At 33.1% G+C, this 23,005-nt stretch overlaps 2 protein-coding genes and 1 long non-coding RNA gene across 4 annotated transcripts; 1 reads left to right on the top strand and 2 right to left on the bottom strand.

Annotated features, from left to right (window-relative positions):
• Positions 1-450: 450 nt before the first annotated feature.
• Positions 451-7,940, top strand: LOC121240676 (purple acid phosphatase 15-like). Of its 2 annotated transcripts, XM_041138180.1 has the most exons (9): positions 452-632; positions 724-1,002; positions 2,059-2,250; positions 3,716-4,049; positions 5,044-5,261; positions 5,500-5,690; positions 6,330-6,614; positions 7,181-7,297; positions 7,676-7,940. In XM_041138180.1, exons 2-9 carry the CDS (start codon positions 738-740, stop codon positions 7,685-7,687), a joined length of 1,614 nt encoding a protein of 537 aa, XP_040994114.1. In that variant the 5' UTR covers positions 452-632; positions 724-737; the 3' UTR covers positions 7,688-7,940. The 2 variants fall into 2 exon arrangements, with proteins under 2 accessions (XP_040994106.1, XP_040994114.1); XM_041138172.1 differs by having other exon boundaries at positions 451-1,002.
• A 1,090-nt stretch (positions 7,941-9,030) lies between these two features.
• Positions 9,031-12,809, bottom strand: LOC121249044 (PLASMODESMATA CALLOSE-BINDING PROTEIN 3-like). The gene is made up of 3 exons (XM_041147692.1): positions 12,287-12,809; positions 12,121-12,154; positions 9,031-9,547 (listed from the first exon to the last, which is right to left on the bottom strand). The coding sequence occupies exons 1-3, from the start codon at positions 12,624-12,626 to the stop codon at positions 9,325-9,327; spliced, it is 597 nt and encodes a 198-aa protein (XP_041003626.1). The 5' UTR covers positions 12,627-12,809; the 3' UTR covers positions 9,031-9,324.
• Positions 12,810-21,621: 8,812 nt separating this feature from the next.
• On the bottom strand, positions 21,622-22,062 carry LOC121254461. Its single transcript, XR_005938649.1, has 2 exons — positions 21,911-22,062; positions 21,622-21,688 (listed from the first exon to the last, which is right to left on the bottom strand). It is a non-coding gene; the product is annotated as an uncharacterized LOC121254461 (long non-coding RNA).
• Between the last annotated feature and the right edge of the window lie 943 nt (positions 22,063-23,005).

Raw genomic sequence — 23,005 nt, 5'->3', positions numbered from 1 at the left:
TTTCATAAAAAATAAAACCGATATTAAACATTAAACTCTGTGAACTCATGAGTCCATAATTGTCTATTTTTATTAATAAAATGAAGTTTATTGCAAAATTTTATGTATCATCATTTTGTTATTAAATAATTAATTTATAAGTTAAATATAATAAATAATTTTTAATAATTAAATATTATATATGAAAAGATAATAATAAAAGAGATAATAAAAAGATTACCATTTTAAGAAAGAGCAATGATATGTATCAGTTGCACTTTCTGCACACTCAACGTAATTTTTTTTTCTTTTTTAACACGGTGGGCTGCGACTACAATAAATAATTTCCCTTTTAAAAAAATGGAGACCAGCATGAAAATTAACGGCCTTGTCTTATTTCCTGCTTCACTAATAAACCGGTTGACAATTATAGGCTAACCGGTGATTACAGTCAGATCATAAAACGATCATTAAACGATAAATAAATCCCGGCAAGCAAGACTCTCTCTCTCTCTGTCTCTGTCTCTGTCTCTGTCTCCGTGTATATAGCTCGGCTTAACATTGTTAATCCTTGAAAATCAATCGTCCTACCCATTCTCTTTTCTCTTGCTTATTCATTTTGGGCCAGAACTGAGCTCTCTCTGTCTCTGTGTACCTTGCCACCCTCTTTTTCTTGTTCATTTACTGATTTACAATACCAGCCTTAAACATCATTCCTGCCTGAGTTGTTGTTTATGCATGCAGTTAGAACCTGCACTATGGGTTTGGTCTCAAGGTCCGCAATTGCACTTCTTTTGCTACTTTCACAAAGCTTCATATTCGTTAATGGTGGTGTCCCGACAACACTTGATGGACCCTTCGTGCCTGTCACTGTCCCTCTTGACAAAAGCTTCCGTGGGAATGCTGTGGACTTGCCAGCTACAGATCCCCGAGTGCAAAGAATTGTTGAAGGGTTTGCGCCTGAGCAAATCTCAGTATCACTCTCTGCAACGTATGACTCTGTATGGGTCTCTTGGATCACAGGTATCTTTGATAATAAATCTGTTTAGTACTTTCTTAGTGGAATTCTTTCGTCTTTATAACCGAGCTGAGTAACATTAGATAATGGTCCAAAAAATGAAACATGAAGTTAATTTTGGCTCTGACTTTTTGGAATATGATAAATGGGATTTATGTTTCCCAAAGGCCAAAGCAATAAAGCCCCCTTTTACAATTTTAAAGCAGAAACATTGACCTGAAGTTCGTCGGCCCCGTTTGGATATAGATACTCTCAACGCATCTCATTTTATCATTACAACTTTCTAAATTTCCATACAAAATATAATAAATAATTCAACATTTTCAAATCACAAAATAATAATAATATTAGAAAATAAAAAATTCTATACATCACACTATCATCTAACTCTCATCTTATTATGTAAGATGTGGTATATTTATCATCATTAGATGATCTTTTATTGGATGATTGGTAATAAATGCGCCACATCTTACATAGTAGGATGAAAATAAGATAGAAGTATGGAGTATAACATTACTCTTAACAAATTATATTCTAATAATATTTTATTCAACTCATCTAAAACCATCTTTCCTCATCTCATCTCTTCTTACTATCCAAACGAGCCAGTCAATGTGAGCTGGTGTATCTTGTTGGGAGAATAAATCAACCTCACCCTGCTTGTACCCTAATCCTATGTTTATGGTTCAATCTCAGAAACAATAGATACTTCACAAAAAAGTTTCAGCTATCACGTAGAACATATAAATATGCAATCTCGTAAGTACAGCGTTCTTCTTTATGTTCATGAATATGTAAATTAAGGTCTTCTGATTGTTCCTATTGACATAAAGTTTATGTTTGTTTCAACTGAAACTATGAATGTATGGAAATGGCCATATTGTAAAGCTGCAAGCAGACCTGTTTTGGTTCTTTGAGATGTGTGGGCCATGGGGATCCCATTGGGTCCACTAACATCATCACATTTTCATATTTTTAGAACTTTCAAAATTAGAGGATCTTCTCTTTGCTTTACTTTGCTAGCCTATCATAAAACACATTTGGACTCCATTTCACAGGTGAATTCCAAATTGGGGACAACATAACACCGCTAGATCCTGGAACTATAGCAAGTGTTGTTCAGTATGGAATGTATGGACTGCCAATAACTCATGAAGCAACGGGCTATTCTCTTATTTACAATCAACTTTATCCTTTTGAAGGTCTTCAGAACTACACTTCTGGAATTATACACCATGTTCGCCTCACAGGTATACCTAATGGTGCAATTAGTCCACACTTCTGTAGATTTTTATATTTATCTTAAAACTCTACCAATTTGCTCACGAGGTGTTTGTCTTCTATTCACATTGGATGCTTCCTTGGAATAGTTTTGTATATTATAGAACACTGCATGATTTTGTCATTTTGCATACCATCAGTTGCAGACAGGGTAATGGTTAGATTGAAGGTAAGTCTAATGATTCATTTGCAAGATTTTCTTACGGGACAGTTATATAACATTTCATTAGCTCTGAGTTTCCAATCAATCAAGGTGAATGTCTAGATGGTGTCAAAGTACTCCCAAACCATTGTGACATCACAAACTATTGATTATGATTGAAATGGATAGAATTGAGTGCAATTAACTGTCCAACCAAGTCATTCGACCTAGTAAAACTATTTTGTTAGCTACAAAGAGCTCTCGAGTAGAACTTGGCACTACTTGATTACTAGTACTCCTTAGACTTCTATAAACTTAGCCTAGTAGGCTCACGCCAAAAGAATTAGTGCTCTGAAATTTTTTTAGCGGAAGCCCACTTCAAATATCCATGCACATGGAAATATTTCTCAAAGAAATTATCTGGACCATTGATTTCTTTTAATTGAATCTTATTTCATGGTATTACTTCAATAAAATCTGCTCGGGGACATGTTATTAAAATCACCAGAGCCACAAAGTTCTGGTAAAAGTTAAAATCTTCATAAACATCCTCAGTTGTTGGTCACTTTCAGCCTAATAGCATCACTATAACTAATAATGAGTTTCAACGTTTGTTGCTATATATAGAATCAATATGATTATAATTGACATAAAGGATATGTATATAGAACCACTTCCAGTGCTCAAATTTCTTTTCTAATGGATTCCACCAAGGAATGATTGATTGACTGGTTAAATAATGCAAAATATTTAATCTCCTTAGAATTGATTTTTTCTTCTAGCTCTCCATATTAGGTATTGGATATTCACTGAAGATGTAAAATTGATCTTGTTTAATGTATGTTGCAAGATTGGGTTCATGTACCATGTCCTTTTGGCTTAACAAACAAATGTTAAAATTCGTAGGCTTAAAACAGCATTTTCACCTCAATGCTTCTCTTGTATCTAGGTTAAATGTTAAATATTTACAAACCTGTCATGACATGTATTCCTGTCTCTGACAGAACCATTTTATGTACTTCTTACCTGAAACTGAAAGTCAATTTACTTCTAAGCAGCCCCCTGTTTGTTGCCCGCCCTTTTGTTTGTGTGTCTATGCATCTTTGTGAATTTGTGTTTGCTAGGACTTGCAAATTTGTGAATTTCTTTATTAGTGTCATGACTCTTTTATGTCTTTCTGCAGGGTTGAAACCCAACATGCTATATGCGTCTTTGTGAATTTGTGTTTGATTGGACTTGCAAAATTGTGAATTTCTATATTAATGTCATTACTCTTTTATGTCTTTCTGCAGGGTTGAAACCCAACACACTATATCAGTATCAGTGCGGAGATCCTTCTATACCAGCAATGAGTGAAGTATACTATTTCAGGACTATGCCAGTTTCTGGACCCAAGAGTTACCCCAGCAGAATAGCAGTGGTGGGGGACCTTGGTCTTACATACAATACCACATCCACAGTCGGCCACCTGATGAGTAACCACCCTGATCTTGTTCTACTGGTCGGGGATGTTAGTTATGCTAACCTGTATCTCACAAATGGAACTGGGACTGATTGCTACTCTTGTTCCTTTTCGCAAACTCCCATTCATGAAACTTATCAGCCACGTTGGGATTACTGGGGAAGGTGAAATTCTAAATTTTCTTTGCTCAAAATTATCAAATAATCTTTTCTCTACCTTTTAGGCTATCAAATAGCAAGCACTTGTCGACATTTTTATGTAGGAACTAGGCTGGTTTTCAAACGGTTCAGTCGTATTAATCTGGCAGGTGATAAAACTGCTAGAATCATAAATGCACTTTTGATGTAAACACCCATGTCATGGGAGGGATGTGAATGAGTACTCAGTGAATGAGATTTCACATTATTTGGGAGGGAGGAGTTATTGTCAATTACAATGATTCTAAGGAAACTCTAATTGTAACCTTAAGTAATCCTTATACAGTACAGACCTACATATGGCTTGAGCTTCCCTTAGGTTGTTACAAATGGTATCTACGTCATTCCCAGCCACAAGCGTGAGATTTGAGCAGTGCCATGATGGAATGGCTTGATGAGGATGTCAAACATATGAGAGGGAGAGATTGTAACACCCCATATCTATAGGAGGGTGGTGAATGGAAGATTGGTGAATGGAATCTCACATTGTCTAGGACGAAGAAGCTATTGACATTTACAATGAATCCGAATAAGCTCCAATTGTAAACTTGATTAGTCCTTGTAGAGTACTAGTCAAATGAGGTCTAGGCCTTCCTTGGTTGTTACATATGAAATCATTGTAGCAACAAAATAGAGACCTTAAGGACTTATAGAATCACTGATGCTTGAGCTGGGGCTATGGAGGGATGCTCTGTATTTTTGTTTGAGATAGCTAATTAATGCATGATGACCTCAGATTGCTTGTCATGTGACATGCCAACTTGCATCAACAACTGTACTCTGTATTCTTTTCCTAGTAAAGTTTGATTGGTTCTTGAAGAAAGTGAACCACCAAAAGTATATTTTTTAAATAGTGTTTTCAAATGCAGTTTTTGTTATTGTTTCAATTTTGTGGCATGCGTTTGTTGATTTCTTTACTACCATTTAGCTCGTGGAATTATTATGGGATAATTTTTGTCAGGTTCATGCAGCCTATCACATCTAAAGTTCCCATAATGGTGGTAGAAGGGAACCATGAAATAGAACAACAGGCTGAAAATCAGACTTTTGTTTCTTACAGTTCAAGATTTGCATTCCCATCTGAAGAGAGTGGATCGTCATCCACATTGTACTATTCTTTTAATGCAGGTGGCATACATTTTATCATGCTTGGTGCCTATGTATCCTATGATAAATCAGGTGAACTCATGTTTCAATCTTTTTCACTTCTCATATTCCTTTGTGATACAAATTGCCGTGTAGATTCAAAACAAAATATAAGACCTTCTTTCTGTTGCTATTCCTTTCAATATGTGTACGGGGACAATTTTATGTAACATTGGAGATTTTGCGCCAATTCTTATGTTAGAGAGAGAGAGAGAGAGAGATTCCATGTCTATAAATTACGTGGTGACTTCACCCAGTTTTTCCATTCCAGCGGATCAATACGAGTGGTTGGAAAGGGACCTAGCTTTTGTTGACAGAGAAGTGACTCCATGGTTGGTAGCTGCATGGCACCCACCTTGGTACAGCACCTACAAGGCGCATTACAGAGAAGCAGAGTGCATGAGGGTAGAGATGGAAGACTTGCTGTATGAGTATGGTGTTGACGTTGTCTTCAATGGACATGTAAGTATACTTTCCAGCAAAATCTTTATTCAGATACCCCATTGCGGTGCCAACTATAGATATCTTGTCAGCATAAAATTTAGGGATGGTTTGTTTTCAGAGATAAGATGAGATGAGATAAGATTAAAGTTAAAAAATTGAATAAAATATTGTTAGAATATATTTTTTTAATATTATTTTTGTTTTGGGATTTGAAAAAGTTAAATTGTTTATTTTATTTTGTATGGGGATTTGAGAAAGTTGTAATGATGAGGTAAGATGAGATGAGATGTTTTTTGAAAACAAACAATGCCTAAGTTTACCCATATAACCTACTCTCTCCTTCAAATATGTAAAAAATGCCGGTCCAAATCCGAGATGAATGCTTAAATCAGTAATGTCCGAATATCGATGCAGTTTTGATATTTAGGTATTCAAGATAAATTTTTGTTAGATCTGGTGAACTCAATGTAAACATAATAATAATGTAAAGGCAAGCCTGAAGGCATGCAGATTTCTGAATGATGATGTATGGTGTGTTTCGGGTTTCCTATGCATGCTGATTAAATTGTCAAGATGTTTGCAGAGAATCTGTTTGATTATTTGTATGCTTGTCATGTGTGTATGCGTAAATGTTGTTTCTTTGGATATCATCATCAGGTTCATGCCTATGAGAGGACAAATCGAGTGTATAACTACAATCTAGATCCATGTGGTGCCATTTATATTACAGTTGGTGATGGGGGTAATCGGGAGAAGATGGCAATTGTACATGCTGATGAAGCTGGCAACTGCCCAGAACCATCTACGACACCAGATGAATATATGGGTGGATTCTGTGCGTTCAATTTCACATCAGGCCCTGCAGCTGGTAAGTTCTGTTGGGACCAGCAGCCTGATTATAGTGCGTACAGAGAAAGTAGCTTTGGCCATGGGATTCTAGAGGTACTCTCTCTCTCTACCCCTCTCTCTCTCTCTCTCACACACACACACACACACACACACACAAGTACACATTTAGATCCACACGTAGTCTCCTCGTAGATTTTGGCATGGATGATTCTCTAAAAGCGTTGCTTCTACACCAGCAATGGATCTGAGATGTGAACACAGTGAAGAAAGATTATGTAAAAAATTAATATCCACCCGTGAATTTTACTACGCACATGTAAAAGCTGTTTTCTTCATAGTGAAAGCTACTAGATACATATTTATTTCAACAACACATTTTGCAAGGTGATCCAATTATTATAGTGCCGACACCAAAAAGTATTACACCTCTAGAACTAGTTATAATCTAGTATTGACATGGGAGACAAATGCAAAACCATTACAAGGTTGTTTCTGAGTTGCCCGAAATCAATGGTCTTGAAAGAAAGCCTTCAGTTAGAATCTGTGACTGCATAAAGATTTTGATGGTGAAATGCTCGTGGCTATATTATGGTGGGAATTAGTTATGTCAACCCTTCTTGAATAAGACAAACCCAATAGTTTGTTTATGTGTGTTGCAGGTGAAAAATGAGACTCATGCTTTGTGGACTTGGCACCGTAATCAGGATATGTACAACAACGCTGGAGACCAGATATATATTGTAAGGCAGCCTGATAGGTGCCTGGTTGAACCCAAGGTACGTGAGAACTTGGTGAACAGGCATATGGAACACATTAACTGGAAATAACGTTATCTTTACCACAGTAATAATTCTATGAAATCATATACCTTGAATGTCAGTAAGTTCTAACCAAAGAATGAAATCATATACCTTGAATGTCAATAAGTTCTAACCAAAAAAAAAAGATCTAACCAAAGAACCACTAGAACTCTGCTGAGACACAGAACACATGACCTCACAGGCTTTTATGATAAATTTTTAGCCCATTATTTAATAGAAAACAGAGGCATTTGCTCCCCTTGATGTACTTTTATAAAGTAAACGTGTTTTGAAAGTGAAAATATTTTGAACTGAATGCATTTCTTTTGTTCCTTTTCCCTTCTTCTCTTCAAGGTTCCCAAGTGATGAAATCATAACGAAGTAGGAAAGCATAGAGATAACCTTGGACTGTGGAGCAGAGGGGAGCGTTATTTTTTTATTTTTGAAAAAATGTATTGAAGTTGCAAATTGGTTAGCCATCATTATGCATTCTCAACACAATCTATGGATGAAAGGCAACATAGAAGTATGATGAGATATTTTTTGTAATCTTTAAAGAGAATGTAATTCAGTGAAACATGCGAACCAATATTCATAGAAAGCTGCTCTGGTTTCTTTACATCTACATCTCTGAACGGTCTATAAGTTATTTGGAATTTGAATGGTGGAACTGTAAATAGTTTTTATTTTTTATTTTAAATGTTGGGGAACTTCTCCAAGGCAGGGCCTTCGGACCCACCCACCCCTACAGAATAAACCCTGTCCTGTGCATGGAACTGTAAATAGTGCTCAAGCAATCATTTGCTGTGAAGCTCAACAGCATTTGCCAAGAGTTCTTTCCTACCCGGTTTTTGATTAACTAAATACCGTTTAGCATTTTGAAAGCACTTCTATTTTATTCTTCCATTTTCCAGTAATATGCTTGTCTACTTTTTGTCGCACCAACACACTATTGATGTTGAAGTTTTCCATATCCGACATAAAAAAATCTATTCATCATTCATTTTCTTATCATGCTCTCATCATCTCATTATGTGGTATTAGATGATAGATTCACAAATGAAATATAATAAATAGTTTCTAATCATTTAATGCCACATCATAGAATGATAAGAGGATAATGAGAATTGAGATGATGAGTAGCATTACTCATTCGGACATACACTGTTGATGTTGAAGCTTTCCATATCAGACATGAAAAAATATTGATTTTTTATTTTATTTAATTCATAATAGATCCCACTTATATAAGTGACATGTTGACACACTTAAGTTGTAAGTAGCTGACTCTAAAGACGAATTACCTTGAATCTTTTAACTGGCTTTTGACACTGGTCTTGTGAAAACACTGGCAAATCATTAACTTCTGAAGAATCAGAAGATGAAAATCTTTTCATATTAAAGGAGTCAATGAAAAGGGTCCAGACCTATGGTCGTTTCAGCCGAAAACAATTGGATTGATTGCCACCATTGTTGTTGAGAAGACAGACCTTGTTAATGAAGTGACCAACACTAACACAAACCAAAACCAAGTTGTCCTGATTTATGCTGCAGGTAAAAGAACCACCATCCACAAAACCAAAGCTTGATGTCAATGATATGACCCATCAGATTTTTTAAGAAATCATTATAATGCTGAATTCATCCACAAGAGTGAATGATTAGTAGCTGAAACATATAAACAATGATTTAGGGAAAGGCACTTGAACTAAGCAGTAGAAGGAAAATGCTTAGCAGACTGACTGCTCAAAGTCATACTGCAATCCCAATATTCAAAATGAGACTACCAAATCAAACTATGAATTGAATAATGAGGCCTACAAGGTTGAACCGTGATGGAGGCCTCTGGCTAGAACCTTTCAATGAGTAGAGAAAACAGTTCAAAAGATCAAATGGTATTTTATAAAGCTAAATGGGGTGGCAAACAAAGAAGGCCAAACTTCTAACAAAACTGAATAAGCCTCTTCTCCACCCTATGGCAAATCTATTCTTCCTAAACAGACCTAAATTGGTTGGAAGTTGAGTGTGAGAACAACTAGAAAGGAGAGAGGCACTACTAAGATCATGGGGATCATGGACTCTGAAAATGCTTTAGAACTGTCCGGGAACGGCGGGGTCAGTCCTGAAGTCACTCCGGGAGTGCGACCATTGCCCGATATGGTTGGTGTTATCGACGCATTTTGGTTATACGGATTTTGTGTTGTTGGCGTAGTCCCTCCAGCCGCGCTGAAATGTCACATAATTCAAACAATTAGTCCTTAAGATTCTGCGAAAGTTGTTATCCAAGAATGAGAAGAGACCCCATCTTATGCAAATATTTATGACCCAAAGATGTAAAAGATTAAACATTGGCTACTAGCTCTAGGACTACATAAGATATTAAATACTAGCAGCAATAGCAAAAGTAGATTATTTGGAGTGACCACATAAAATCGTCAAAAGCCTTGTCCCAACGTTACAAAATTATCCAAATTATCCGTTTCAAGTTCTCATCATGATTCTTTCTTTCTCTACCTATTCTTACCAAGATCAACATGAACGACAATGATCGGTAATAATCTGCAACGCTATTATGTATTGAGAACACAGTGAAAACGGTGAGAAAGCAAATGAAAGCACTAACCCAACTGCATACCTAAATTTCTACGCAGAAACTATTTCTTTTACATTAGATCAATTACACAAGAAATTGGACGACATTTAGGACTCGTTTGAATAGTGAGATGAGATGAGATGAATAAAATATTATTAAAATATTAATTTTTAATATTATTATTATTTTGAAATTTAAAAAAGTTGAATTGTTTATTATATTTTATATAAAAATTTAAAAAAAATTATAATAATGAGATGGGATAAAATAATTTATATATTCAAACGAGCACCTTTTATATATATATATATATATTCAAACGAGCACTTACTCATAAAAGACCCCAATTTCTTATATATCAAAGGGGCAGTGATAATTACCAGCCTAAAAGCCACTACAGACTAACACGCACTCGCAACAACTTTCCTAAATTTCTATCCAAAATTAAAAAAATAAAATAAAATTCTTTTGCTTCTGTGATGTAAATGCGATTTTGACTTGACCTGGTCTGATTTTCCAAATCTTTCAAATCATATCATTCATCTTATCTCAATATTCAAATACTATTTAGATATAAATATTTTTAAATTTTAAATTTTTAAATTTTTTATCTAAACATTACATAATTATTACAACTTTTTTAAATTTCTAAACAAAATAAAAAAAAAAATCAAAATTTTCAAATCTTAAAATAAAAGAAATATTAAAAAATTATATTTGAATAATTTTTTAACTTTATAATTTTTTTATTCAACTTTTTCTCTATTTTTTTTCTCAAAACCATATAAAATCTTAACTCAAACTATTTCACTGCTATTCATAAATTATCTCACTACTATTTATAGATTTTTCAACCAAACAAGACCTAATCAAACTCAAATTTAACCCGATTTGTTAATTTAATGAGGTATTCATAAATACAAAATAGTGATAGAATAACGAATAGTACAATTTGTATAAAATTTGAATCGTCTTATATAAACTCGTATAAATATTTATTATTTTTTACAGTATTATCTTCATATTAATAATGAGAAATTTTTAATTTTTTTTTTTTGGTAAGTATCTCATTATTATTCATGCCCATGCTAGCTAATGTCTTAGGGTCTTCTCTTTTCATTAATTACTCCATAAGATGATTTCATCTCAATGATTTTATAAAAGCTCACACGTGGTTTTATCGGGAATTTTTTTTTTTTTTTTAATTTCACAACAATTTGAAGCATGCCGAGCTTATGATGGAGCAAAAAGTTTTATGGAAAACGTTTTGAGATTTTAAAAAATAAATCACATTTTGGATTTTATTTAAAATAAACTAATATATCATTTTTAAGTAAAGTCAATTAAAAAAAAAAAAAGGGGGGTTGCTGTCTGTGCCTAGACATGGACGTTGGAGCATCGTTTTGCATGAAAACTCGTGAATCTGAGGCTGATGCACCTAAGGTCGTGTCACGTCGAAGTCAGTACTTTAAACCATGCATAGAATGACAACGACATAACATTTTCCATGCATCAAGTTCATATCCAACGTGGTGGGTGAGTATTGGCCCATCCAACGGTGTAAATTAAGATTAATTAAGGAGAAGTATAATCACAGATAAATTATGAACGAAGCCAATAGACATGGCCCCATCCGGTGCATAACCAGATTTAGGTATAGTTTAGATGGTAAGTTGAGACAGACGATTTAAAATAAAAAATAAAAAATAATAAAAATATTATTATAATAATATTATTTTTTAATATTATTATTATTTTAATATTTTAAAAAAATTATAATGAAAATCCAACGGATCTTATAAAAGACAGAGAAACGGTGAGAGATATGATGGACGTACGTTGTCATCTGAGCCATCCGACAAGGACAACAGGTTCGGCCATGACCAAACTAAGGTCGAGAATAAAGTTAAATTATTTATTTTCTTTGGGCCAGTGCTGATCGAATTAATTATTACAAAAATATATAAATTTGTTTATTAGTATTTGATAAAATAATATTAAACTTGTAACAAAATCTTATTAAAAAATTAACTCAAAAACAGAAACAATTTTACGTGAAGACGAAGAAATCCCCACTTCTCCATGAAACCTCTAAAGGCAAAAGAGAAGAAAGAAAACGTTGTCCCTTGGCTACTTCATACACTCATGCAAAGAACCAATCAACAAGAAAATAAAATGCTCAGAAAAAAAAAAAAATGGCACATACCTTGCGGAAGATGGATACACACAAGATCCATAACCTACACCCAAAAGCACAAAAGCAAGAGAGAGAGAGAGAGAGAGAGAGAGAGAGAGAATAAGCATTAAGCATCCGGTAAACCTAATATTTAAAAGGAAAACAACACCGCTCCTAAAAAGAAGAGAATACGTACTGGGATCGGTCTGGGCAATGGTGGCGGTGCCGGAGAAGTCACAGCTTCCGGGTTCCATGGCCTTCCGCTGGAAGTAACTGTTGAAGGCGTAGGAGGCGTGCGCCTGGATGGTGTTGGGGAGATAGCAGAGCCCATTCGACAGTATAGGGCTGCAGTCGGCGCCGGTTCCGCACGCATAGTCCAACGCCGTTTGCAAGGCCTGGGTACTCGCGTCGCTTCGTGCAACGCACCAGTACGCTCCTTCCACGGCCATGAATATGTATCTGTTTTCGATTATTCCAGCGAAGATGGCGATGATCAGCAGCAGAGACGACACTGCCTTATGTGGTGGTGCCGCCATGGAAGAAAACAAAGTTATAAGGTGACGAGTGAGCTGGAGTTAGAATAATGGCTTGGTAAAGGAGGGAAGAGATGTCCAGAAGAAAAGGGAGGAATATCAGAGAGAGAAGAGAGAGAGAGAGAGGGAGAGGGAGAGGGAGAAGGAGAGGGAGAAGGAGAGACTTCCTTTTTCCCTTTATTTTCCTTTTTTCGCTTTTTTCGGTCCTGAGTTCTTTTTCCTGTATTTATAGTATGGCGGGACGAACAAGCATCGGGAGAAATGCCGTTGTACAAATTACCATCATCAATTTTAAAAAATATACTTTTATATTAATAATATTTTCTTTTTTAATTTTTAATTCAGAAATAATAATTTACGACCAAGCATTCTAACGATTCTTTTATCTTATTTTTAAAAATACATAATTAAAATTTATTTTTTTTTATTTTACATTCTGATTTTTACAATAAATCATACATCAATTTATCTATTTTTTTTATATTATTCAAATATTATTTAATATTTTTTATTCATTTCAAATATTTCTTCTAATTACTAATGAATTTACAATATATTCATATCTTTTAATATTTATAATATTTTTTCATATATAATGTTATGTAAATATGGTGGCTGAAAATATGATGAAAAAGAGGTTTTTAATTTTGAAATATTTTCTATAAATTTTCAAAGTTTCCAGACCAAACAACCTATAAAAGTTTGAGCAATCTACAATTTTTTTTTTTTTGTTTGTTTGTTTTTGGGCAGGTTCACCTACAATGGAGAAGTCCTTGTTCTTTTTCCTGAGCATTTGATTGGAAAAAACGTCCAATTGAGAGAGAAAATAATTAAAAATATTTTAAAATTGTGAACAGTATTCTCTACATCAAGAGAATTATTTTAGTAAAATGTAAAATAAAGATCAAAATGCAAAATCTATTGAAAGGGTCATTTGATCAATTTTTTTTATATTTTACAAAAAAATATATTTTACATGAGCTATTGTGAATGCTCAAACTGCTGAACAATTTATTAATAGAATATTAATTCATATAAATTTTTTTATTTTATTTTAACGAATTTTAAAAAAATATTATTTTATTATAAAATAATTATAATTTGATTGTAATTGTATCGTTGCTTCTTTTTACATTTCTTACGAGTTTGTAAAATGGATAATACTTTATCCAGGTACAAAAGCCACCGATGGTGACTATCGATCGATTGACTTTTTTTTTATTTAATAATTAAAGAAGTATTTTTAAAGATATTATAATTTATTTTTTAAAAAATATTTAAGAGTATAAAAATAAATTTTGGCCAAAGTTGCACAAAAAAATGTATAAAAAAATAAAAATAAAAAAGGCCATTTGGCCTTATCGGTGATATCTCTGCATGGCGCTTGTGTTCTACGATTGTATGTAGCATTACTTCTTTCTTTTAGAGCATTAATAGTGGCCTAACCAAAGTTTGGCTAAAATTTGATTAGAGAATTCACTTTTATAAATTTAGTTAATCAATTTTCTACAACACCAAATAACACTCTCCAAATCTATCACTATTTTATTAAAATATTGATTTTGACATTTTCATTTATTTTAATTGTAATTTTAATTTGAATATTTGTTCATTATTAAAAAAATACACATTAATTTTATAACGTTCATATTATTTCTAACGGATATAATTTTCTAATGGTTTTTTTTACAACGGTCATATCTTTACGACAGATATATTTTTTCTGCAATATTTTTCTTCTTTGCGGGAGGAATAGTAGGCGGGAAGAGAAATTTTTTATGATCAAAATAATATTTGGCCAGCAACTTGGGCTTGTCAGTGAACAAACCTTAAGCTAAAAATACTGTAGATTAATTGAGTCTATTGTAGTGATTTTTATGCAACTTAGCTAAACTTTGACCAAAATATAGCTAAGTTGATTCTACTACTATTGTTCTAATTGGCTTAATAGTGATTTAGCTAGATAGAGTTATAGGTTGAGCAAACGTCGCGTACTTCTTTTAAAAAATAGTAAAGTCCACCATTAAAAAATTAATTTTTTATGTGGATCTCATATTTACTCATTTATTTAAAAAAGAATGTACGGCACTTACATATTTTATGACCACAAATATCATTTCTCTTTACTAATATCAATTATCTCCTTTGAGATGCACATATCCAGTCTTGTCCATGTGCAATCAATGGCGTTTATAAATTTTTATAAAAAAATTAATAATTACTTGTTCAAATCTCTTAAAAAATTGTTTTTGAAAGGAAAATGCTAATTAGCATCTTTAAAGCTTGCAACAGTGTATTTTGTTTTTTAAATGTTTAAATAAATTACTACTAGTACATTATGTATTTTTTTTTAACATTTTAAAGAAAAAAAAAAAAAACCAACATGTACTAGTGGTAATGTACTAGGGGTACACTTGACGGGATTGAGGGAATGGCTGAGTGGCACCACTTTTTTTTAAAACGATTATGCTAGGGGGTCGCCCAGCATGTACTCTAGTGCATTTCAACTTTTTTTTTTTCTCTTTTAAAGATTTTTTAAAGATTTTTAAGAATTTTAAAAAAATACACAATTTCACTAATAACCACTTTCTTAACTATTAAGTAAAAAATAAAATTAAAATATCTAAACAGTAACTTTGAGTGAACAGATTCATGAGACCAAGTATAATTTTTCTTTTGAAAACACCAAGATCTTATATCTTTTTTCTTTACCAAATTTTAATAAAAAAAATACCTATTCTCTATTTTACCTATTGACTTTTCTAAAACCTCCTATATCTTACTATCTATTATTTTTTTATTCAATTAAAATAATAATAATTTATTATTTATTTATTATTATTTTAACTCATTTCTTTTCAACTGTTTTTCAAACAGAAGTTATTTGTTTTTTTCATGTTTATAACTATTTATCTTGACAATTAATTTTTAAAAATTCCAAATTATTTATTCTCACAAAAGATAATGTTTTCTTCATGTTTGAGTTCTCTAACCCCTCGGCTGTGATGATGAGAAATCATCGTTGAGACATTTGGCACTTTGGCACCAGCTTCCATGGCATGATAACTTGGATGACCAATAAATAGTGGCAATCGATTGTTGCAGCCATGCGAGGGAGGGTGCCAAGTGTGGTCATATGTTATCATAAGATTTCTGAGCCGACTACCAAAATCACTTGCAAATATTGTTTTTAATTGTCTAATATGTGTACCAATTCTTCTGTGTTGAAAATTGTTTAGAAATGGATTCACAAGACCATAGAAATATGTTCTTCACCAGCCTCTGACTCAAGAGTTTGAAATTGACCACATTTATAGTGGTCAAAGTGAACAAATCCCCCTGTGACTTTGGATGACTCTCCACCCCCCACCCCAAGTAGAGCCTCCATCTCAAAGAAAATTAGCCAAAGGTGCAAACTTCACATTTGAAGAAGACAAGTTACTTGTCTCTGCATGACTGAATAGTAGCGTTGATGCCATCCAGGGAATGAACAAAAAATACACCCAACTTTAAGAAAACGTTAATCAATACTTCAATGAGTATAAAGAAAGTACAAATGAGCGAAGTGTTGGGTCCTTAATACATCGGTGGTCTACCATTCAAAAGGCGATAAACAAATTTTGTGCTAAACTCGCCCATGTTGAATGGTTGAATCAAACTAGCATAACTGAGCAAGACAAGATATAAACATCCACTTTTATATTATTTCTAGTACTTAATTATGATATTTATGTGTTATGTTTCCTTTATCTTTAATGAGTGGTTAATTATTTGATTTTATACTTGAATCAGAAGTTTGACAAAGCGAATATCATGTACTAATCACTTGAGAAAACGTATTTTCAGTTCGAGTATTATTGGTAACTGTTGAAGGACTAGCTGAAATGAATTCAACGTTGCACAAAGGACGGGATGAGGCGAAGGTACCCCCGACATATTCGCTTTCCTCAACAGTTGCACCTGATTCACCTATGGATTCAGTTGGTGGTACAGAGACCGAGAATCTGGTGAATAATGATATCATTGAATTGGATAGGCCAATGGGAAGAAAAACTGAAAAAGGAAAACATATGGCCCAAGGCAGGCCATCAGATGAGCTTGTGGAGCTGAACAAGCATAAATATATTTTTCTAGAGGAGTCACGTGCTCAAGAGATAATTTTTTCAACTTAAGGCCGAGAAAATGGCATTTGATCGAGAAAATGAGGGAAATAAAAGTAGACAAGAGGATGAGAGACTGAGGTTCAAGGTGGAGAAACTGGAAATCGCCCAGTGGGAGAGAAAGGAGCGAGTAATGTTGCTCAATGAGTATGTTGCCTGGAGTTTAGCGGTTATATTGGCGAGACACAATGCATCATAAAATTTATTTTGATTTTTTTAAACTTATTTTTTATTAACTATTTGGACATTTTTATAACATGCTTGAGTGTTGAGGTTGATGTTGAGGGTTAATACTTTAGACTTTGGCATGTAAGACAAGGTATTTCTTAATTTGTATGTTAACAAGTATTTATTGAGAAGATAGAAAAATGTGGTCAATGAATTTGAGTCTAACATGGATAGATATTGCTTGATTACAGTTTGACATTACAAATATTTAAACTATGACAAATAATGAAAATATTACAATAACAATCAACATCTTCTTGAAGAAAACATGTTTTTTGGAATAGAAATTGTTGAAACAGGAATACATGGTCGCTACTAATAAGAAGATAGAGAACCCAACATAACCTTCTCTTCTATTGTTGGGAATAAATCTGTCATTGATGTTCAATTAAATCTGCTTGCAGCTAATGATGTGTTCTAATTTCATGATTGCACTGAATGAAGTTGATAAATTCGCTTGTTGGAATATCATCAACTTGATCATACTCCATGTTCGGACCTTGACTATCTTCACGCTCGTCCTCAATGATCATGTTATGTAGAATAACACATGCCATTATATTTGTTAGCTCTTTGACTTTGAAAAATCGGGAAGGTCCATGAACGATTGCAAATCGTTGTTGAAGTACCCCAAATGCACGCTCGACATCTTTTCTTGTAGATTCTTGTGCAGCGGCAAAGTTTTTCTTCTTATTCCATTGGGGATGATGAAATCGTCTTCACAAATGTTGATCACTTGAGATAAATACCATCAGCAAGTTAGAACTCCATAGTGTAGTGACTAGTCGTTGCCATTAATTGTGTAATTGACTGGAGGAGCACGTCATTGGACAAGTTCCGTGAAAATAAAAGATCTCTCTAACATATTAATATCGTTATGTGAATCTGGCATACCAAAAAATGCATATTATATCCAAAGATCATATGAAGCAACTGTTTCTAAAATAATAGTTGGTTTACGGATGTAGCCGGAGTACATACCTTTCCAGGAAGCAAGACATTTTTTTTTTTCATTTCCAATGCATGCAATTAATGCTTCTCAGCATTCTTTGGAATCTCCGTTGTTCACCAACTGCAAGCAATCGAGTAACATCATTGACATTTGGAAACCGCAAATATTCATTTGAAAAAACAGTTAATTGTCTTGAAGAATTTTTTGAGGCTCTCAATTGCAGTGCTTTCTCCAATACGTATGTATTCATTCATACAATCTCCAATAACTTCATACGCCAGTATTCTAAGTGATGCGGTCATCTTTTGCATAGAAGATAAATTGAGTCTTCCGACATTATATTTTCTCTGGACGAAATAGGGCTCGTAAGTCTCTACCTCATTTAGAATATAAAGAAATAGGGGACGACTCATTCGAAATCTCATTCAAAATAGATTGGAGGGATATACAGATTTTTTTGCGAAATAGTGGCAAAAAAGGCGCTTGTGCCATTGAATATGATCACGCTGAATAAACTTATGACGTTAGTGATTGTCACGATACCTTGATGACTCTCCATCAGTCTCGGCATTAAGAACATCATCCAACTCATCTTTAGATGACAAATATGTGAACAATTTGAGAAATAAGTAACGAGTCATTTGATGAAGGGAGTTGGAAAAGAGACTTGAGTTTTTGAGAATGTGAATGTAAGTCTCAAACGTACTTATAGATGAAAAATTTACTGTTACATATAGGACAAAAAATGTTACTAATGGAGAAAGGATAAAAAAAAGTTACTATTAAAGAAAGGACAAAGCATGTTACTGTCGGATGCATCAAAATGTTACCCTTAGAGGCATTTATGAAAATGAAAAAAATGTTACCGTTAGATAAATGCAAAATGTATTATTACTTAAGTATATGCGAAATTAATCATATTAAAAAATACAATCACGTTGAAAAATGCACAAATTAAAAAAAATTATTATTTTTAATACCAATGGTGGATTGAAAAATAATATTGTATCTGAGAAAAAAAAATTCGTATAAGTATTTACAAAATTATTAGAATGCGATATTTGAAAATATGAGAATATGACAAAAGAGTTAGTGGTTAAGAATGGAAATGAAAGTGAGAAAAAAATAATAAAGAAAGAATAGAAGAATATTTTTTTAATAGAATAGAAAAATGATATGAAATGAAATGTAGAAGATTTTTTGAAGATAAATAAAATTTAGGATAAAAGTATAGAGTCATTTTTAGCTAAAATTTAGAGAAAAATCTAGGAAATCGGACGAGAATGCTAAGAGCATCCACATCTCATGCCCCAAAGCACCACTTTCTCTATAATTTGAGGTTTATTTTAGAGTCTTGATCAAAATACTCCCTACATCCCAATCCCCATTTAGGTAAAAGGTTTAGGGGATAAACAATGATTCCCCAAATATAGAGAATCACTATTAATCCTCTAAACCATTTTTTATCAATAATTTACTCTAATACATAAAATAAATTATTCTTCCAACCATCTATATTTTCTCTCACACTTATATTTGTTACAGTTTTAAATAATAATTTTAAAAATAATTTAATTAATTACAAAAATACAAAAAAATTAATTTTAAAATATTATGATATCCAAGAAAAAACATAATTTAATTTTTTGTTTAAAATATTCACTAGAGTAATAGTTCAAAATATAAGAAAAAATATTAAGTAGTTAAGTTAGTAAATGGAAGTGAGAAAAAAGTAATAAAGAAAGAATAAAGAAATATTATTTTAATAGAATAGAGAAATGAAAGGGAATGAGATGTAAAAAAATTTTGAAAGATGAGTAAAATTTAAGAAAATATTTTAGGGAATGTACTTTTTAGCTAAATTATAGAGAATTTTATGGGAAATGAGGTCTTAGAGCATTATCATTGACTTCATCAAAGTCTTTAAAATTTGATGAAAAGTACATGTTTTCCATAAATTCAAAACCTCCCTATCTATAATCCCTCATTGGATTAGTCATTGGATTCATCAAAATATAATATAATATTATTTTTTAATAATAATATTTTTAATTTTTTTTTCATATTTTACAATTATACTAACCCTATGTATATTAATAATTTAATTTGATACTTAAATTATTGTTTCCCAACTATTTTTTTTTCTCAACGTAATTACCAACAAACACATTTCACAAACTAATTTTTAAATCCAAACTAGTAGTCTACTGTATTTTGTAATAAAATAATGGGATAGACTTATGAATAGTGAGTCTTCAAATATGAAGATGAAACTAAATTTCCAGTAACTCAAAACTTGAGATTTAAGGTTTACCGAATCCAATGCCAGTGGTTCAACTCCCAGTCCATTTAGACGTATCAAAAAAAAAAAAAACTCCCAGTCCATTTAAATTTTAGACTTTTCCTCATTTTGCCGAAGCCGCTGCAGTGCTCTTAGATCCCTAAATTTGAGGAGCTATTGTAGCAAGGTTAAATTTATGAGTTCTTCTATTCACCATCTTTACATTACACACTTGCTAAATGAAAAAATAAAATAAAATAAAAGTATGCGTGTGATGTAGGAATGATGAGTAGAATTTTTACTTTCCTAAACTTATTTTTCAAAATACACAGCAAGATGGAAGAATATTTTAACTAGGGGTAGCAATATGTGACGACCTGTGAACCCAACACGAGCACGACACGAAATTAACTGGTTTGGGTTTGATGTTAACGGATTTGGGTAAAAACGGATTGATCCGTTAAGATACAACTTATAAAAGAATTAATAATGGGTTAACATGAAATCAATCTGTTTTGACCCGTTTTGACTTTATTTCAAAATTAAAATTTTATTATTGTTAAGTTTTACTATTGGTATTTTTTAGTATGCCTATATTTTTATTGCTTTTATTGTTGAGATTGTAATTTTAAACCTATGCTTATATTTGTTATTGTATAATTTATAATATTGGTTTTACTATATGTTAAAATTTGAAAAATATTGATATATATTTTTTAAGATATTATGGTTATTAATAAATATAGATTTTAACTTTTATGTGAAATTATGTTAATCAGGTCAAATGAATTATGTGTTTTAGTTCAACCATTTACATGAAAGAAACGAATTTAAATGAATCGTGTCGTGTTAACATATTTCTAATTAATTGTTAAATATGTCAAAATAGATAACACGACACGACTCGTTGTCTAAATGAATTAGATTAGAATTTAGAAGTTTGACATGTTTAACTTAACGGATTAAGTTCAGGTTGACCTATATAGTCGCATATTTTTTATTTGACATGACACGACACAAAAACATGATTTGCCACCCCTAATTTTAACACGTTTTCTCCAAATTTTGGCTAAAAAGCCTTATGGCGATGGGAATGCTCTATTGGGTTGACGTAGAAATCACAAGTCATAAAAATACATGCTAAAATAAAAACATAAAACCTATATTAGATATAAAGAAATAAAAACACTATAAGAAATGTAAAAATAACATCTATATAAAACAATGAAAACCAAGAAAATTAAATATATATATATGTATATATATATAATAACATAGTTGACTTTTTAGGCTGTGTTTGAAAGATGAACCCAACTCAACTAATCTTACACCAATCATTGATGAGACCCACTATTTTTTCAATTTTGTATAAAAAAATTAAATACATCTCAACCTACTTCATACATTTCAACCTAAGAAGTTAAGAGATTTGTTATACATCCACCTACTATTTACGGCACACCGCACACTTTCTGAAATGTCTTTTTCTTCTAAACACGGGTTTACCTCTTACATTTTACATTTGAAATTTCTACCCCTCCCTCCCGTGTCTCCCCTCCCCTGCGTTCTTCCCTCCGCTGATCTCACCCCACCATCTGGGGCTACCGAGGAAAAGTGCACACGAATCTCTTAACCTAAGAAGTTAAGAGATTTGTTATACATCCACCTACTATTTACAACACACTGCACACTTTTTGACATGTCTTTTTCTTCTAAACACGCGTTTACCTCTTACATTTTGCATTTGAAATTTTGCCCCTCCCTTGCGTTCTTCCCTCCGCTGATCTCACCCCACCATCTGGGGCTACCGAGGAAAAGTGCACAGAGAGAGAGAGAGAGAGAGAGAGAGAGCCATTGCCGGAACCGTTGCACTGTCGCCACATGCAACCCGAGAGCCTATGTTTTAGGAAGTCAAAATAGAGCAAGTTTTCTTGCACCGATCTCAGCCCTCCTCCACTATTAAACACCTCTTAGTTTCTCCCATTCACGCCACCACTACACAGCAACAGAATCAAGAAGTCGAAACAGCAACAACATGGATTTCAGAAGTTGAAGAAATGAAAAACTGACACCACCCACCATCAATCGCCACAGGAAAGTGTCAGACCATCATAGAGAACACCAATCAGCCACCTTCCACCATCTCGCGCCATTTCGATAAACTCACGCCAAGATCCTTCCTCTTCCTTTCATCATTTTTCTGTTTCTCTTATTCACCATGTTTTCTCGGCTTCACAACACTATCCCGGGATCATCACCACAATCTGAACTCACATCGTCGCAAGACTAAGATGGGGGAGATGAGGCCGTTTAGGACAAAACCAGTTCACTTGTTAGTGAACCTGGTTCACACGTAGGGTGTAGGGTTTGACATAGTGCCTGATGAGAAGATTTATTCAAAAGTTAAACTCATCTCAACCTAAAAAAGTTAAACCAATCTCAATGAGACCCATAAAATATTACTATTCACAACTCAACTTATCTCAACATCCAAACGTAGCCAAGTGTTCTTAAAGAAAACCATCCTCGAATCTCGATAATCTTTACTAGAGTATTGACTAGTTGGGAGGACATCTCTCCCAAATTCTATTGAAATCAATTCCTTTTTATTCTTCTAGAACATTGCTTTGTAACTCCTGACAACCCCTAATTTGCGGAGCCATCTTATTAGAAATAACGAAAGCAATTGAGGAGGTGAGCAGTTCATTTATCGTTTTAAAAAAACTATACACATGCATGCACACATCACTTGGTATCTTCA

Source organism: Juglans microcarpa x Juglans regia, chromosome 1D (assembly GCF_004785595.1).
Source record: "Juglans microcarpa x Juglans regia isolate MS1-56 chromosome 1D, Jm3101_v1.0, whole genome shotgun sequence".
Lineage (NCBI taxonomy): Eukaryota > Viridiplantae > Streptophyta > Magnoliopsida > Fagales > Juglandaceae > Juglans > Juglans microcarpa x Juglans regia.
This window is presented reverse-complemented; position numbering and strand designations above follow the sequence as displayed.

Bases quoted from the DNA above. Each gene is read 5' to 3' on its own strand.
- LOC121240676 (XM_041138172.1), top strand. From the start codon at position 714: ATGCATGCAGTTAGAACCTGCACTATGGGTTTGGTCTCAAGGTCCGCA. The intron at 1,003-2,058 runs GTATCTTTGATA...TCCATTTCACAG, and splicing joins ATGGGTCTCTTGGATCACAG to GTGAATTCCAAATTGGGGAC. The intron at 2,251-3,715 runs GTATACCTAATG...GTCTTTCTGCAG, and splicing joins ACACCATGTTCGCCTCACAG to GGTTGAAACCCAACACACTA.
- LOC121249044 (XM_041147692.1), bottom strand. From the start codon at position 12,626: ATGGCGGCACCACCACATAAGGCAGTGTCGTCTCTGCTGCTGATCATC. The intron at 12,155-12,286 runs GTACGTATTCTC...TTTTGGGTGTAG, and splicing joins CATTGCCCAGACCGATCCCA to GTTATGGATCTTGTGTGTAT. The intron at 9,548-12,120 runs GTATGTGCCATT...GTGACATTTCAG, and splicing joins GTGTATCCATCTTCCGCAAG to CGCGGCTGGAGGGACTACGC.